This window comes from Pan troglodytes, chromosome 7, assembly GCF_028858775.2.
Source record: "Pan troglodytes isolate AG18354 chromosome 7, NHGRI_mPanTro3-v2.0_pri, whole genome shotgun sequence".
NCBI classification, from domain to species: domain Eukaryota; kingdom Metazoa; phylum Chordata; class Mammalia; order Primates; family Hominidae; genus Pan; species Pan troglodytes.
Genome location: NC_072405.2, coordinates 97,130,634 through 97,150,343, shown reverse-complemented (window position 1 = coordinate 97,150,343; position 19,710 = coordinate 97,130,634). Strand labels below are relative to the sequence as shown.

Sequence of the window (19,710 nt, the reverse complement as noted above, 5' to 3'; positions counted from 1 at the left end):
GAAAAGACTTAACCCTATAACACGGTTAAAATCAAGGGTTTAGACTAGAGTATATTTGAAAGTGGGCTGGAAAGGGGTTAGAAAATTAATCTTTAACTAGGAACCCATTGAGAAATGAAAAAACCGATTATCTTTATTGATATAAGGCCCACTGTATATTATTGGAATAGAAGAACTAAATTCCAATGTTTTGTTTGAATGTTATATTGATGATCATTTATATGTGTTAATGATTATTTAAGGTAGATATATCTTCATACGTGTGCATATAGTAAATTAAGTATGCATGTGATGGAAGTTAGAAATGTTTTTTGTGTTAAATGTAACTAAACTATTTTTCCCCAACAAGCTTTCCTTTAAGAGGTATATAAATACCCTTTGCAAAAAGCTAAGAGGAAGCAATAGAATAAGTGAAGGCTTAGAAATTCTGTAAATACATAGCCACAATTTACTCAGAGACCAGGCTTATCTGAGTGGCTAGGAGGCAAGAAAGAGATGGACAGCATAGCCCTAGAAAAAAATATCACAATGATCCTGCGGAAATGTCAGAGCAGAGTTAGCTGGAAAACACAGCATAAAATGGCTTCAAAGTAGTTGAAGTACATACTCTAATAATTAATCCAATGATAAATGGAACCTTGCTTAATATGATTTTTGGAGCACAAAGAAGCAGTTCAGCAGCCATAGCAACAGAAATACTGGCAACAAACTTTTGTAGTAAGAATAGCAACCCGTATACAATAATAAGCAGAAGGTGAATTCTAGCATAGGACTGAAGTACTGAACAAGAAGATGGATGGGAGAAAATAAAGAAAAGGATCCTTCAGAGACAATAAGCATGACTAAGTCTTCCTATATACTTGGATCAGTGATTTAATTACAGGGAGGAGTATGTTTTAAAATAAGTCTAAACCTATCTAGTGAGGTCACTAAACATACCTATGTTAATGGTTCATAGTGTATCTACCCATTTTTCAACTAGTTTTTGTTTTCTAAAATCTCAAAGGTAATTTTTCTTTAAATAATATAATAGTAGATAGACATAAGGCACCCAAAAAGGGTGACTAAATAAACCTTCAGAGGCAAAAGAATAATGCCCAAAGTCTTCTATTAATAAATGCTGGCACACTGACAGAGACAATTCCCAAGTGGGCCTAGATTGTCCCTGTTCATTGACTGGGTGGGTTAAGATGTTAAAATAGAACTGTATTACCTGAGAAGAGAAAATGGGGGCAGTGGGGGAGTGGTGGGGACACACGAAAGGGAAAGGGGCAATGTTTTACAACAAATTATCAAAATAACTTCTCTTTATACCCAGCATTTTTGGAAAAAATAATCTACGTTTATCTTTTCTATTTCCCCAACCCAAATTTACTCTTCCATCTACTATAATTAATCTTCTTCATATTTTTTGAAATTTTTTTCATTAAGATCATCAGAGACCTTTTAGATTCTAGTCAAATAACCTCCTTTCAGTCTTCATCTTACTATGCCCTGTGTGATGTTTGACACTGAAGTTTCTTCTTACTAGGTTTTTGTGACACCATTCTCTCCTTTCTTACTTTCCCATTATTAGACTGCTCCATTGAATGCTATCTTCTTCCATTAAGCATTGATGTTGGCCAAGAATCCATTCTCATTACCCTTGTCTTCTCTTCTCAGCTTAGATCCTCTTTTTGCATAATCTTATCTGCATTCATGTCTTCAATGATCACGTTGATCTTAAGATTCTCAAATCAAACTCTCCAGCCCAGATCTCTAACCAGTGCTCCACTAATATTCACGTGAATGTTGCCCAGGAAAAGCAAACTCAAGATAACCAAAACTTCACTCAAAATTTCTCCCATGTTTATTTTGCCATATAAAACATGATCCTCTCCTGAATTTTGTCTGGATTAAGAAAATCCCTACCACTTATAATAACTTTGTCACCAATCTATTTTTTTTTAACTTTTAAGTTCCAGGGAACATGCAGGGTGTGCAGGTTTGTTATATAGGTAAACGGGTATCATGGTGGTTTGTTATATGCATTATTTCATCACCCAGATATTAAGCCTAGTATCCATTAGTTATTTTTTCTGATCCTATCCTTCCTCCCACCTTCCACCCTCCAGTAAGTCTCAGTGTATGTTGTTCCCCTCTATGTGTCCATGTGTTCTCATCTCTTAGCTCCCACTTACAAGTGAGAACACGTGGTATTTGGTATTCGGTTCCTGAGTTTGTTTGCTAAGGATGATGGCCTCGAACTCTATCCATGTCCCTGTGAAGGACATAATCTTATTCTTTTTTATGGCTGCATAGTATTCCATGGTATTTATGTACCACATTTTCTTTACCCAGTCTATCACTGATGGGCATTTAGGTTGAGTCCACGTCTTTGCTATTGTGAATGGTGCTGCAGTGAACATATATGTGCATGTGTCTTTATAATACAATGATTTATATTCATCTGGGTATATACCCAAATAATGGGATTGCTGGGTTCAGTGGTATTTCTGTCTTTAGGTCTTTGAGGAATTGCCACACTGTATTCCACAATGGTTGAACTGATTTACAGTCCCACCAACAGGGTGTAAGTGTTCTTTTTTCTCTACAACCTCACCAGCATCTGTTATTTTTTTACTTTTTAATAACAGCTATTCTGACTGGTGTGAGATGGTGTCTCAGTGGTTTGATTTGCATTTCTCTAATGACCAGTGATGTTGAGCTTTTTTCCATATGATTGTTGGCCACATTTATGTCTTCTTTTGAGAAATGTCTATTCATGTCCTTTGCCCACTTTTTAATATGGTTGTTTTTTTCTTGTAAATTTGTTTAAGTTCTTTATAGATGCTAGATATTAGACCTTTGTCAGATGCATAGTTTGCAAAATTTTTCTCCCATTCTGTAGGCTGTGTGTTTACTCTGCTGACAGTTTCTTTTGCTGTGAAGAAACTCTAGTTTAATTAGATCTCATTTGTCAATTTTGCTTTTGTTGCAATTGCTTTTGGCATCTTCATCATGAAATCTTTGCCCATGCCTCTGAATGGTATTGCCTAGGTTGTCTTACAGGGTTTTTATAGTTTGGAGTTTTACATTTAAATCTTTAATCCATATTAAGTTAATTACTGAATATAGTGTAAAAAAGGGGTCCACTTTCAATTTTCTGCTTATAGCTAGCCAGTTTTCCCAGTACCATTTATTGAATAGGGAATCTTTTTCCCATTACCTATTTTTGTCAGGCTTGTTGAAGATCAGATAGTTATAGATGTGTGGACTTATTTTGGGGTTCACTACTCTGTTCCATTGGTCTATGTGTCTGTTCTTGTACTGGTACCATGCTGTTTTGGTTACTGTAGCCCTGCATTATAGTTTGAAGTCATGTAGAGTGATGGCTCCAGCTTTTTTCTTTTTGCTTAAGATTGCCTGGCTATTGAGGCTCTTTTTTGATTCTATATGAATTTTAAAATAGTTTTTTCTAATTTTGTGAAGAATGCGAATGGCAGTTTAATGGCAATAGCATTGAATCTATAAATTGCTTTGGGCAGATGGCCATTTTAATGATATTTATCTGTCCTATCTATGAGCATGGAATGGTTTTCCATTTGTTTGTGTCATTTCTGATTTATTTGAGCAGTTGTTTATAGTTCTCCTTGTAGAGATCTTTTACCTCCCTTGTTAGCTGTATTCCTAGGTATTTTATTCTTTCTGTGGCAATTGTGAATGGGAATTCGCTCATGATTTGGCTCTCTGCTTGCCTGTTGTTGGTGTATAGGAATGCTAGCAATTTTTGCACATTGATTCTGTATCCTGAGACTTTGCTTATAAGCTTGAGAAGCTTTGGGATTGAGACAACAGGGTTTTCTAGATATAGAATCATGTCATCTGCAAACAGGGATAGTTTTACTTCCTCTCTTACTATTTGAATACCCTTTATTTCCTTCTCTTGCCTGATTGTCCTGACCAGAACTTCCAATACTGTGTTGAATAGGAGTGGTGAGAGATGGCATCCTTGTCTTGTGCTGGTATTCAAGAGGAATGCTGCCAGCTCTTGCCCATTCAGTATGATGTTGGCTGTGGGTTTTTCATATAGGGTTCTTATCATCTTGAGGTATGTTCCTTCAACATCTAGTTTATTGAGAGTTTTTAACATGAAGGGATGTTGAATTTTATCAAAAGCCTTTTTCTGCATCTATTGAGATAATCATGTGGTTTTTGTCTTTAGTTCTGTTTATGTGATGAATCATATTTCTTGATTTGCATATGTTGAACCAACCTTGCATCCCAGAGATGAAGCCTCCTTGATCATGGTGGATAAGCTTTTGATGTGCTGCTGGATTGGGTTTGCCGGTATTTTGTTGAGGATTTTTTCATTGCTGTTCATAAAGGTTATTGGCCTGAAGTTTTCTCTTTTTGTTGTTGTATCTATAACCAATCTTGAGATCTTATTCTACCCTTTCCTCTTCAGGACCAAAGTGTTATAAAGACTGTCAATTCCATCTCTTTTGAAATATATCCTAAATATTTTCAAAATACAGTTGTCCATCAATATCCATGGGGTGTTGGTTCTAGGACACCTCTTTCACCCCTCCAGTACAAAAATCCATAGATGCTCAAGTCTTTCATATAAAATGGCATAAAATTTTCAGATAACCTATGCACATCTTCCCATATAGTATTAATCTTCTCTAGATCACTTTTAATACCTAATACAATATAAATCCTATTTAAATAGTGTTATACTGTATTGTTTTGTATTTTATGTTATTTTTATTGTAGTATTACTTTTTTTTTATTTTTTCTAATATGTTCGATCCCAAGTTGGTTGAGTCTGCACAGGGAAACCTCAGATACAAAAGACTGACTGTGTGTCTCCTGTAATCCCAATGACAATAAGGATTGTCGTTAATCAGAAGTCACTAAGTAGGGCTGTGTGACATGTACATTGTGAAGTATTATTCATATGCTTGCCACAGCTCAATATCTTATTTCAGGTTCTCTTTGAATCTTATCTGTAATACTACAATAATCGTCTAACTAATGTCCCTGACTTCAGCTTCTTCCTCCCCAACACATCCTCCAGTCTACTCTCACAGTACTTTCTAAAATTCTAATGTGATTGTTAAACTTTCTTGCTTTAAATCCCTTTGTATGTAATACATGCTTTTTATAATTGTACCTAAATTAACTTCTGTGACCTCATTGAACACTACCCTCTAAGTTCCTCCCCCATTTTCTCCGTCTTTCTTTTTTTCTTTGACGGACTCTCGCTCTGTCGCCCAGGCTGGAGTGCAGTGGCACAATCTCGGCTCACTGCAACCTCCGCCTCTGGGTTAACGTCATTCTCCTGCCTCAGCCTCCCGAGCAGCTGGGACTACAGGCGCCCGCCACCATGTCCAGCTAATTTTTTTGTATTTTTAATAAAGAGAGGGTTTCACCATGTTAGCCAGGATAGTCTCGATCTTCTGACCTCATGATCCACCCGCCTTGGCCTCCCAAAGTGCTGGAATTACAGGCATGAGCCACAGCACCTGCCCTCATTCTCGCCATCTTTCAACAACGCATGTTCTGGGTGCTCCATGAACATATCTTGTCTTTTTGATATTATATTCTCTTTGGATCATTACTCAACTTAAAAAACTCATCCATACTTTTAGATCCACCTCAGAAATTAACCAGTGACACTTTTTGAAACTCGTCTTCCATAGAAAAAGGTAAATGTCTTTTCCATTGTGCTCTTATAGCACCACAAGAATAGTTGCACTAAAGCAAATAATATCTTTCTTTATGACTTTTTAATTTATATCTATGTTTCTTCAGATTTATGATGCTCCCCTTAGAACAGGGTCCATTTTCTATTCATCTTGAACCAAAACACTAGAACTTATCATAATGATTGGATTTAAATAATATTTAGTAAATTATAATCAATAAATAATAATAATGTGACTAATTTGTCAGGTGAGAATCAGTTGTATGCAATGAAAATCAAATCAAGAAAAAATAACAAAGACAGATAGGTGGAAATAAAAATGTTATTAAAGGAATACTTTCAAAAATCTAAAAACACCCTGCTTCTTGCAGAAGATCATATTTTAATTATTTTATCTCCCATCTACATGAGATTGAACATCAAGTCAATGTCATTTTTTTGGCATTAAAAATCTATTCATCATGACAAACAGCCCACTAAATAACATAAAGAGTAAAAAATAAAATTTGGAGGAAGGAGCCTGATCTTCAGTAAAACTGAGGATTAACCATATTTTCTAACTATGAATTCTGAATAATATCAACCAAATAGTGAAACATCAATAAACTGTAAAAGAGGTACAAGAGAAAATGCATACTGGTCTTGTTTGAGGAAATAGGAAGAGTTCTCCAGGGGAAGCTGATACAGCTCTGAAGGATGCAGCCACTAAACCTTACTTGAAATGGGAAGATGTTCAGACATGGACAGACTAAGGGGATATCCTTGAACCAGTGACATTCATGAAAGGCGGGGTTAAACAACGGTTCCACATAACACTCATTTTTTTTTTCAGAATAAAGTTGTGATAATACAGAGGACAATGTTAAGTGGCAATCAACATAGAAGCAGCTGATCTCAGTCACTGAAAAGAAATAGATCATGGCCAAATAACTACACAGAACCTTTGGAATTTAAATGATGACAGCACAAATTAGGAGCATATTGTTTAGGGAAGAGAACAGAACAAAGTTGATGAAAAGTGTTCAACATTAACATACAAGAAAATTCAATCTGTCTGCTGAACTAGTGCACTCTCCACCACCATTTATTTTCTAACAAGTAATCTATCTTCAAAAAATAACCACTATTTAATAATCCTGGAACCTAAGCACAATATGCTCTAAGGGAAAAGGTAAAAATGATTAATTTATAATAGCAAATAAAAATCAAATAGTATGCAGTATGCACTAGAATAATAATTATGCCAGGAAATAAGCAAAAATCTGTGCTTCTCCGTCTCTCTCTCTCTCTCTCTCTCTCTCACACACACACACACACACACACACAGCTTTGATGAAAGAAAAACAAAATTACACGGCATTAACCATAAATAGGAAAACAGAAAGAAATTACAAGCAGGCAATATTCAGGAAATAAGAGGAAGATAAAATAATGACAGAAATAAAATCCACATGGGAAACTGCAAAAATGACAAAGATTTAAGAAAATATAGCCATAGACACAGAGGCTAACACATTCAAATAAATAGGAAATATATAAAGAAAGGAGAAAATAACAAATGAAAATAGGGAGCAGATACTATATGTAAAAATGATTTCTGAGTAAGCAAACAGAAATAAGAGTAGACAAAAAATCCTCAAAGATATAATGCAGTAATACTTTTCTTACATAAACACTTGAATCTGGAGAATTAAATATAATACGATGACCCAGAAACGCAAAGAGAAAACATGATACATGATTTACAAAAAGATTAGATGTTCTAGGTGTTACTCGATTAGCAGCTAATTGTTACCATATTTCAAAGATAAAGAAAGAATTATTTTAGCAGCAAGCCAAAAGAGGAAGCCTTCTACAAGTGTGAAAAACTTTGGTCACAGACTTCTCCACAGCAATGTCCTGGCAAAGAGTAGGGCAACCTCAGGGAAGAAAAAAATGTGACTCGTGAATTTTATTCCCCAACTAATAAATATGAAACCTCAGAGATATTATTTAGATATCAAATTTAGCCTAGTAAGCACTGGGTGAAGAAATCACATACCCATACAACTAAGACTTAAATAGGATGCAAAAGGTACTAATAAAGTATAGGCAAATTTTGTAAACATTAACATAAATAACTTATTCATAGGTTATAATGGAGATAGTATAAATAATGAGTAACAAATGTGAAGTTTCAGCAGAGGGGAAAATGTAATATATATCTGTACATATTCCCTTACAAAGTGGATAATTAATAGTTACAGTTTAAGAAATATTAAAAATAATATTTAATAATAAAGATATGAATATAACTGACCAAAGATTTAAATACTTGTTGCAACAAAATCAACATGTGAAGAGGGAAATTTTTCTCATTTCATACTAGGTTATAAATATGCATTGTCTAAAGTTGATAAATCAAGAAATATACATTTGGTTTAGGTATAGAATCAAACTATTAAACATTTTTGTTCCCAGATTATACACCATCAAAATTCATAAAGCAAAAATTGCAGGTATAAATGGAGGCAAAATAAACCCCAATAACTTCCCTTTGTTGTCAAACAAAAATCAAGTAGGAAATGAATCACTAAGGATGTAGATTTTACATATATTAATCATGTACCAAATTTTATTCTTAAATCAAAAGAGGATATTAAAACTAAAACTATAAAATATTAAAGTAAAAATAGTGAAGCCTTTCATGAACCTATGGAATATAGTTAAAATATGTATTTCTCTGAAGAAAAAAATGACTGATATTACAAGAAGATAGAATAAAATAAAAAATTAGCTTTTAACTCAAGTAGTATAAGAAAATTAAAATACATAAGAAAAATGGAAAGGAGAAAACAAAGAAAAGCAATGAATAAATTTATAAAACAGAAAAAATATAGAAAAGTAAAAATCAAGAGCTGGTTCTTTGGAAAGGAAAAAGTAAACCACAGGCATATCTAAACAAAAAGAATAGCATAAGTACTCAACATAAGAAAATTGGGAACTAACTAACAGTATATATCATTAAAAAGAAATCGGAAAAGAAGGTTTTACACAAAGATGTAAGGTCAAAAAAACTGAAACTAAACAAAAATGATTTTTTAAGGAAAATGTATATTACTTATATTTGACATTAGAAAAAAGAGAAAAGCCTAAGTAAATTAATTGCCTTGAAAAAAATGGGGAATAATCTCAAAGCAGTTTTCCTCCACCACAAACACACACACACACACACACAAACACACACACACAGGTATCAAACAAGGCATTATCACAGTGGATTCCATCAAATCTTCATGGAAGACACAATACATATGCTTGTTAAATATTGAAACATAGAAAAGCTTTCAAATTTATTTGATGAAGCGAGCAAAACAATTAGATGCAAATATGACAAAACATGAAAAAGGAAACCAGAGATTAATCTCACAAATACACATGAATATTTTCCAAAAATATATATGAGGGTATAGTGCCCGGCAACATATTAACAAAGATCATACAACAAAATAAGATTTATCCAAGTAACCAAAGAAAATTCAATTAGAGAATATAGCAATATAATTTTCCACAATAAGCTGAAATTTTTAAAATTATAATCTCCCTAAATACAGAAAAAGTATTCAGTAAAATTCAACATAGTTCTTAGCAGCTTAAATTGAAAAAAGTTTATTTTTTTTAAGCTGGTAAGTAGATCAAACCAAAAGACAGAATCATATTTAATGTTGAAACACCAGAGGCAATAGCAATAAATTCAGGAACGAGATAAAGATATATACTAGTGCTACAAATTTCTGAAAGTACCAAAGGACACAATTTAATAAAAGAAATGCACAAGATTTAGAAATTAGAAAGAAAGATACGAATCAGTTTTTGCTATTATTGTAATTATATAGATTTAAAAAAAGTACATAGACCAGAAACCCATTAGAGTACTTGCCAAAGTGGCTTATTCCAGAAGTAACTAATTCAATAGCTTGCCCTTTTCCTCGAACAGTGAGTCCTAAAACCAATGTGACAGCAGCAGATGGTAGACATCTACGCCAGGTGTAGGTAGGGTGAAAGGTAAGGTATCACAGCATCCAAGACCAGGGTGTGGAGGGCATCCACGTTAAGGTGGGACTGTGCAGAGTCTCAGAACAACCAAGTAAGGAGGACAGTTGTGAGGTGTGAGACAGAGGGAGTGTCCCAGAGCTAAATGTCAGAATGGATGGCAGTGAATATGGAAGATAGATTACAAACAAGGAAACTACTCAAAAGTGTTATGTTAAAGCTAATAGGAGAAAGCTTTATCACTTCAGAGATGGGAGTTAGAAATACAGAAAGGGAGAAGATAAGAATGAGCCTGTGGTGCTGCATTAGGATTAAAGAAATCAGTGTAAACTCACAATTTTTAATATATATATATATATAAATTGATTTACAAACAAATATAAATGTGAATTTGTATTCCCTAGATCTGTCCACTGAGAGGGCCTGAGAGTAATGGTATCCTAAGATCAATGACGCACAGAGCACCCAGATCTTAAATTTTCATTAAAACAAAACAGGGCTCTTAGGGAAAATGTCTGATTCCAGGGATCAGACAAAGAAAGTATGAAAAAGCTTGAAAAATCCCATTGTGTCAGAAGCAAAGAAATGCTCAAACCAACTTGAAGTGGCTCCCACTGTCCAAACTATGAACAATGTGATCAAAATATATAATAAAAATAACTCCTTAAAACTCTTTGAATAAAATAGAAACTCCAGAGTTCCTATATTTAATTTTTATTTTTTAACCCAAATAAAGAACTGTGAATGTATTTATTTAATTTAATATTTCATGAGAAATGGAATATTTATACACCTTAAAATACATCTTCACAAAACATATTAATTTAAAAAGAGAAAAGAGCACATTTACAACTGGAAAGCTCTCTATGTAACACCTTAATCATTATTAAAGTGAATATCATCAAGAGTGGGACAAACTGAGATCATATGGCCCCTGATAAGATGGAAGGAGAACATGAAATCACTCCTGTGATATTGCTGACAAAGATGTCTACCTCAAATCTAATCATGAGGAAATATCAAACAAACCAAATTGAAAGATATTCTACAAAATAACTGCTTTGTAGTCTCCCAGTATCAAGGTCATGAAAGTCAAGGAAAACTGAGAAACTATTCCAGACTGAAAGAATTGAAGAGATAAGACAGCAAGATCCTGAAGAGTCAAAGCAATCTCAAGAAAAAAGAACAAAGCTAAAAGTATCACACTGTCTGATTTCAAAATACAAAGCTATCATAACAGTATGGTGCTGGCATAAAACAGACACATTGACCAGAAAAACATGAGATTTTGAATTGGATTGTTTTACTAGAAAGGACATTATCAGAACAACTGACCAAATTTGAATGGGGTCCAAGGATTAGATTACAGTAATGTATCAATGTTAACTTTCCTGATCTTGATAGTTGTATTGTAATTATGTAACAATGTTGTTTTAAAAATACACACTGAAATATGGGGATGATGGAATGTCAAATTGCTCTAGAAAAATAAGTTCCTTTAATCTGAACTTACAACATCTGTAAGATTATGATTATTTCAAAAGTTTTTTAAAAATTTAAATTTAATATTTCTCACATACTGACTTTACAGTTAGAAAAATATATCACTCATAATAGAAAAAAGATAAAATACCCAGGAATAAATTTTATTTAGTGGCATACAATAACACTTACATAAATTCAAGGGGAAGATTTATTTACTTATGGATTTGTTTTTTGGTAGAAACAGGGTCTCACTATGTTGCCAAGGCTAGTCTCAAACTCCTGGCCTCCAGGGATCCTCCCATCTCAGCCTCCCAAAGTGCTGGGATTACAGGTGTGAGCCATTCAGCCTGAGAAGTAGGAAGACTGAGCATTGTAAAGATACCAGTTATTGAGTAGGAAGACTCAATATTATAAATATGTCAATTCTCCACAAATTAATCCTTTTTTTAAAAAAACAGGGTCTTGGCCAGGTGTGGTGGCTCACATCTGTAATCCTAGCACTTTGGGAGGCCGAGGCGGGCAGATCACCTGAGGTTGGGAGTTTGAGACCAGCCTGATCAACATGGAGAAACCCCATCTCTACTAAAAATACAAAATTAGCTGGGTGTGGTGGCGCATGCCTGTAATCCCAGCTACCTGGGAGGCTGAGGCAGGTGAATCTCTTGAACCCGGGAGGCAGAGGTTACGGTGAACCAAGATCGCGCCACTGCACTCCAGTCTGGGCAACAAGAGCGAAACTCCATCTCAAAAAAAAAAAAAAACTAAAACTAAAACAACAACAACAACAACAAAAACAGGGCCTTGCGCTGTTGCTCAGGCTGGAGTGCAGTAGCATGATCATAGCTCACTGAAATTCACCTCAAATTCCTGGGCTCAAGCGATCCTCCTGCCTCAGCTTTCTCAAATACACAGGGAACAAAAGTCAATGTAGATAAATGAGATTACATCACTCTACAAAGCTTCTGTACAGAAAAGGAAACAACAGAGTGAAGAGACAACCCATAGAATGGAGAATATATTTGCAAATTATACCTATGATAAGGGGGTAATATCCAAAATATATAGGGAACTCAAACAATTCAGTAACAAGCAAACACATAGTCCAACTTGAAAAATGGGCAAAGGGCCTGAACAGACATTTTTCAGAATAAGACCTATGAATGGCCAACAAAAAAAATGGTCAATATCTCTAATCATCAGGGAAATACAAATTAAATCCACAGTGAGATACCACTCCGCACCTGTTAACATGGCTACTATCAAAAAAACGAAAGATAAGTGTTAGAGAGAAAGTGGAGGAAAGGGAACCCTGATATACTGTTGGTGAGAATGTAAATTAATATAGTCATTTTGGAAAGCAATATGAAAGTTCCTCAAAATATTAACAATAGAATTACCATATGATCCAATAATCCTACTTCTGCCCCTATAGTGACTACATAAAAATTTTATAAATGTGATTATATAAAATGTGATTATAATTAATAAATACAAATACATTAAAATAGTATATATAATTTCTTCATACTGGAAAAGCCAGGAGAGTCTTTGTGGCGATTAAAGTAATTTAGGAAAACTCTGAAGAACTGAAATGATAAGAACAAATAAAGGAAGAGCAAAGGGAACCCCAAACACAGGAAACATGAGCTAAGGCATGACAATATGGTGAAGATTATGATGGTGTAATTAAGGGAATATTTTTCCTGTCAGCATGATAACTCTCCAGCTCTGCTCCTTATAGGCCAGATTAAGATACAGTTAACAGCGTTGCTAGGCAACATTGCTTATGATAACAATGATCTTGGATTGATGACTTGCATTTGGACTAGAAAGCACTACAGATGATGTACGAATACCTGACGAGCAGTCACTGAAATGAGCTACGCTGAGTACTTTAACTCTAGTAATTGAGAGATTTCTTACAGGAAACTTGGAAGCAGTGCCTTTGGAATTTTTATTAAAAACGATGGTTTATGAGGGTTTTAAGCCAGGGCAATTCAGCATCTGCCCTATGTGACTCTCACTACCTTGAACCTGAGCTACTATATAGGTGGCCAAAGAGGGCTGGCTGTGTGGGCTGCAGCCTAGGCATCTGGGGACTTCTTCCACAGAAGGGGAACCCCTAACAGTGTCCTTATGGAAAGCTGTAACTTTACATATTTGCCAAGTGTGTCTATCTGAATGTTTAACCTTTGAAATCTTCCTGTACCTCTAATCAGTATTGGCAGATAGGCTTAAGGAATAACAAAGTGTTTTAGCTGTAGTGGAGAGTTACATAGATGGAAGAATGAGATCTAGAACACAAGAGACAGATTTTAACTTAATCATGAAAGATTTAAATGCCAGATTGTGGAAAATAGATTGTAATTTAAGTTTTAAAGGAGAGTAGGACCCTGACAGCTTTTGAGTGTAGAGTTAAAGTTATCAAAAAGTTTAATCGTCCTATCAGACAAGTAAATCTAGTTCACAGTATATGTTGGAAGGAAGACCAGAGATCAGTTCTGTGAAAGATGCTGGAGGACCAGCATCTTCAGTTGTCTGAAGGATTGGTAACATGGAACTAATAACAGGACTAATCTCTGATATAGGCAGATAGAGCAGTAGCCTGAGACTCAGAGGAGACCTAGCCTGACATCTAGTGGAGATGTGATTTGCAAGGCATTGCAATTTACTTCACCATTTCCTGTTTCCTGCCTGAAGTCCCAGGTACCATCAAGCTCACATTTAAGTTCCCATAGCTTAATTTCTAAACGCCACTCAAAATGGTTTGACAAAAAGTACATCAAAATAGTTATAACAGTAGTAGGAAAAAAATACTAAATGTTTGCTTTACAATAAAACATCCATCTTTTCTCCTTGGGATTAAAAATTTGACTTTTATCCTAAAAAATTAAGGTGAGGAAAAAAATTTTTCAATACTTCTGAATTTTATGATGGCACATTCCATTGGGACTACCATTGATTATATAGACACAGAAATGGACACAAACATTCAACCTTTTTCCAACCTTTTATTCCTTCTTGGAATTTTCATTCTTATTTATTTTAGTTCTTTCTTTTTCTTAAACTTGGTTTCTTTATACATTATACAACCCACTTCCCTGTTTTTCTTCGTCACTGACAAGCCTCCTTTTTTTCTTACCTGCATTCCTAGGATTTGAATGGTTTAAAACTTTTAAATGGTACAATATTCACTTTTTCAAATATATACCTTTAATCCTTGGCTACCAAAGAACTGAAAAACTCTCAAATTATAGAAAATGCCTTTGAACGCTTAGGAATGATGACACAGTGTTTTCAGATTTGCAGTAAATGTAAAGCCATAAAATGAAAAAGAGCGAAGAAAAACATTCGCTTAAGAGTACTATCTTGTTGGCCAGGCGCGGTGGCTCACATCTGTAATCCCAGCACTTTGAGAGGCCGAGGCGGGTGGATCACGAGGTCAGGAGATCGAGACCATTCTGGCCAACACGGTGAAAGCCCGTCTCTACTAAAAAAATACAAAAAAATTAGCCAGGCGTGGCTGTGACTAACATATACTGTAGTCCCAGATATTCAGGAGACTGAGGCAGGAGAATGGCGTGAACCCAGGAGGCAGAGTTTGCAGTGAAATGAAATCATGCCACTGCACTCCAGCCTGGGCGACAGAGCGAGATTCCGTCTCAGAAAAAAAAAAAAAAAAAAAAGAGTACTATCTTGTTTCTAAATTTCTTGATGTGTCTCTGGTCTTATCTTGAATGCTTTTTTTTTTCCAACTCATATGTTGGAATAAATGAAAGATACCTAGAAATGTCTGGTGAATTAAAACATTTTTGGAACTGGAAAAGCACAGAATTTTTTTTTTTCAAGTCAACCAGTAGTCAAAATGTAAAGCATATTTTTAAACCCATTCTTCCTCAGAAGAATAAGCCTAATTAGTGTGAAGAAAATAGAGTAGCAGCAAATTTATCCCAACAAAGGAAGTTAACTGGACCATAAACCAAACGGTGAAGGACAGCTTCTTGCCTTCCATTAAAAATTTTTTAAAATAAGAATTTTTTTTTTCTTTTTTTCTGCCTCTTCAGGAAATCAACTTATAAAAATAATGGGTCACGTGTGTACTTAAACCAGATGCCATTTCACTTAGGTGGTAAAACTGTACAGTTTGTTAGCTATGATGTTTTTAAAATAATTCTCATCCAGAATGAAAAGTGGAACAGCTCTTCTGCTTTTGAGAACATTCATTCCTCCCCTAAGGTTAGCAAACTGTGAAGAATCCTGAGACAGAAGTCAAAGAGACCAGAGAAGGAAAAGACTTGAAAGTTTCAAAGAAGAAAGAACCACAAGCAGCAAACTAGCTCAAGAAGCTTAACTACTTGAAGTGTCTGAGTCTGAATTTCAGAGTCAACAAGATAGCAGTGGAGGAGGGTTTGAAGATGTGTGACATGTTGCCTCCCATATATTAATAGCATTTAAGTAGCCAAATGGGCAAGAAATTCAGGGCAGGAGGTAAGGGGCAACCCGGAATGCTGCTAGCTTTGTTGTTATTGTGAGTAGAGTTTGTTTACACAGATGACGCTACGAGGAGCCTCTGCTACTTAACATCTGTGTGAACCTTAGTATGAAACCTAAGCCTTATTATCCTTAAGTGTAAACTGGAACACGTATTAATTTTCTATTGCTGCTGTAAAAGATTGCCACTGCCTTAGTGGCTTAAAACAATAAAAACGTATTATCTAACAGTTCTGGAAATGAGAACTCTGAAACTGATTTCACCGGGCTAAAATCACATCAGCAGGACTACAATTCTTCTGGAGACGCTAGGGGAGAATCCATTTCTTTGCCTTTCCCTGCTTCTAGAGGCTGCCTGAATTCCTTGGCTTTTGTCCCCCCTCTATCTTCAAAGCCAGCAAGGGCCAGTCGAGTCTTTCTCACACATCATTCTGACTGACTCTCTCGCCTTCCTCTTTTGCTTATAAGGGCTCTCACAATTGTGGCGGGTACCCAGACAATCCGGAATATTCTTCCATCTCAAGAGGAGCCAATTAGCTGCTTTAATTGCATGTGCAGCCTCAATTCCCCCTAACATGTAGTATAACCTATTCATAAGTTTTGTGAATTAAGGCATGGATATCACTGGGACCGTTAATTCTGTCCACTGAAGACATAGAGTTCTTGTAAGAAATACATGAAATAACATAACATGCTAAATGTTTACATACTAACTATAGAAAGCACTCAATTAACAATATTCACATATAAATACAGACAGCCAGGGCGTGGTAGCTCACAGCTGTAAATCCTAGCACTTTGGGAGGCTGAGGCGGGCAGATCACGAGGTCAGGAGATAGAGACCAGCCTGGCCAACACAGTGAAACCCCATCTCTACTAAAAATACAAAAATTAGCCAGGCACACTTGTAGTCCCAGCTACTCAGGAGGCTGAGGCAGGATAATCGCTTGAACCCGGGAGGCGGAGGTTGTGGTGAGCTGAGATCGTGCCACTGCACTCCAGCCTGGGCAACAGAGCAAGACTTCATCTCAAAAATAAATAAAAATGAATGAATAAATAAATAAATAAATAAATACTTAGAAGGTGAATATGAGTCACTAAATCCAACCTAACTCAACAAATACAAAGTATCAAGGATGTATATAATGGCTGGATTTTCTTTTTAGGTATGTAAATGTGCATTCCTATTTATGCCCATTGCATTTAAAACTCATTTATATATCCTTTGTAATGCAGGTTCAGTCATTTCATAAATTGAAAGCATTCACCACACATTGGCTTCCATGAGATCATTGTCTCAGCAGTGAGACAATCAGTGCTTGCTAAGGAAAATTGTTGTCTTGCTACAGTTAGCAAAAAGACACAGTTATTAAGGCAAGCAGGGCACGTCCTCAAAGAGAAGTTGCAGACATAGAAACATCAAGTGCGAACCTCTAAAGAGAACACTGGGAGCTCCACCGCTTTCCATTATGCTCTATTCAGTTCTGAGATCTAAATTGCTGCTGATTTTTCATCTTTTAATCACTTCACAGAAGTTAAGTGTCCTTGGGAGGCACTACAGAGGGTAGCACAAATCTCATCTCATTGATTCTAAATTAATTTGATCTTTTAACTCCCAGCTACCAAGTTTCCTGGGCTTTTTAAAAATATTATTTTATGGTGACTTTTATTTTCTTTTTCACAAATAAAACATGAATAGTAGAAGCTGTATTTCTTCAGCAAAATTGCACTTAATTCTTATTTCCACTCAAGTAGAAATAGAAAACTTTGACCAGATGCAAGATTATTTTCACTAAAATACAAATGGAATTAATTTTGTTTAACATAAGGATTTTGTCTAACACTATTCAAGACATCAGTGTACCCCTTCAAGGAGTATCAACTGCCACCTGTTATACCTTTTAACCTGGAGACTATGAGCATTAATTTTTTAAAATGTATTTGGAGAAATTAACTTTCACAGGAAGGGAAAAGGATGGATGGCTTAGCTTCTTCAAATCAATACTATAAATCTGCCCAATGAATAATAAAATAAGAGTTAATGCTTTATTGAAGTTGAAAAGGATCACAAGTATTACCTTTGTTATCCAGATATTTTAAAAAAATCTTAACTAACACTGGAACTCATACATATTGCTAGTCAGAATGATGGTATTCAAATAATAGATCTATAAATTCGATGGCCATGAGAAGTGTTTACAATCTTAAGAAAATGTTATAGGTTTAGACTAATTACATAAAATGAGAAAATACTGTCAATTATATAAACTTTGAAATATCTAGTTCTATACTTAATTCTTATAAGACTAGAAAATAAAAAAGTTAAATTAAATAGGAATAAATTTCACCATCAGAATAGTAGGAATTATCTTTTTTTCCTTGTCAAATTGAAATGAGAATTCTCCTAGAGAATATTAAGTATTAATTATCCCATTAAGCGTAGTAGGACCAACTCTTAGTAGGGAGTAGAAGATCTGCTAGAAAAAGGAACCTGATAGCTGGTGGAACATGTGGCCTCTCTAAACCTTTGTTTTCTTTCATCTTTAGAAATATTTCAATGTATCTGAAGCTCTAAGAGTTCATAAAGATCCTTATTTTACAGAGAAAAAATACTTAAGACCTAGAGTACTGAAATGACTTCAAGTAGACCAAGCAGGATTTACACATCTATGTTCTTTCCATTCTTCGGCACTGTCAATAAGATTCCCAATGTCCCTATCAACCCTGAAATACCCCCAATTTTCATAGCTGGGTTAAGAACCGCTGAAAACAATGGTAGGTGAATGAGAGCATCAAAGTATTTCCCACTCACTTGGTATACTGTGAAGTGGAGGAGGAGGCACATTGTTAATAGCTGTCATGTGAGACAAAATAGCTGCTGGAAGAGAAGACATCGGCATCTTGATGGCTCAAAGGCAGATGACCAGAGGCTGCTTGAGAGGTAAATGATCACTCTTTGCCTGCAGGCTCATAAAGCAGAACTTCAAGGTCCTCTCTGATAGGTTGAATCCTACGGAATCTTCTTGTTCATAGTTCTTATCCATTGTTTGTGCATTTCCAAGAGTGTCATCCAGACCAGGAAGAACTATGCTATATTTCAGTCCAGTGGAAATCATGAGGAGGACTTTATGAGCTATAGAGAGTAGCAGTAATGAAGAAGGAAACTGTAGCCCACAAGGCTGATACAGCAGAATCAACAGCACTTATGAGTCTAGGTGAAATGAAAGTATTCACTTCCTTGGTCTTCCATAGTCCAGAGCCCTTTTCCTGCCTACCAAATGTTTACACTGGGTATCACAGGCCCTTTCTGTACCAGCAGTAACAGAGATAGCATATTTATACTGTTCTTCATGGCCACATTTATAGGGTAAACCATCCCTTCTAATTATCATACACCAATAAACCCACCCCAGCTTACATTTAACTATATTCTGCCAGAGTGTGGAACATGTTTTTTTGTTATTTTCTGCTGCTTCACAATAATTAAGGATAGTTACAATGGCTAGGGTTTACAATCCTAACTAATGTATCTTTTGATGCTGTGTATTATCTTCCAAGGCCTTTAGAAATAGGGTCCTTGTATCATAACTGTTAGAGTGATACGGACAGGAGACAGGGAAACACTGGGTAGAAGAGGGCAGTTCCCCGGTAAAGGCCCCACCTTCAAGCCTGGAGACCTGCGGCCCTAGATTGGGACAGGCATTCCTGTTTTTGCACCTAAAAAGTTGCCTTTTGGCCTGCAACACACCCTATCCTGTACCCATATAAACCCTGAATCCCAGGCTCCAGAAGCAGACGAAGAGATGAGACAATAGATGAATGGCAGAATGACATGGCAGAGAAAGTGAGAAGAGGAGGAACATCTGAACACTGAGAGGAGTTCAGCCACTGTACGGCCAAACTCCAGGGGAAGATCATTTTCCCACTCTGTCCCCCTTCCAGCTCCCCATCCATCCTGCTGAGAGCCACCTCCACCACTCGATAAAACCCTGAGTTCTTCCTTCAAGCCC

At 35.7% G+C, this 19,710-nt stretch overlaps 1 protein-coding gene across 4 annotated transcripts in view; it reads right to left on the bottom strand.

Annotated features, from left to right (window-relative positions):
* Window positions 1-18,691, bottom strand: part of CNBD1 (cyclic nucleotide binding domain containing 1) — a 622,857-nt gene extending 604,166 nt beyond the window's left edge. For 2 of the 4 annotated variants that reach the window (XM_016959647.3, XM_063817255.1), the window contains exon 1: window positions 18,513-18,677. In XM_016959647.3, coding sequence (XP_016815136.2) covers window positions 18,513-18,600 — 88 coding nt within the window. In that variant the 5' untranslated portion in view covers window positions 18,601-18,677. Of the gene's footprint in view, window positions 1-18,512 lie in introns of all 4 variants that reach the window. The other 2 variants (XM_054656870.1, XM_054656871.2) reach the window with 2 other exon arrangements.
* Between the last annotated feature and the right edge of the window lie 1,019 nt (window positions 18,692-19,710).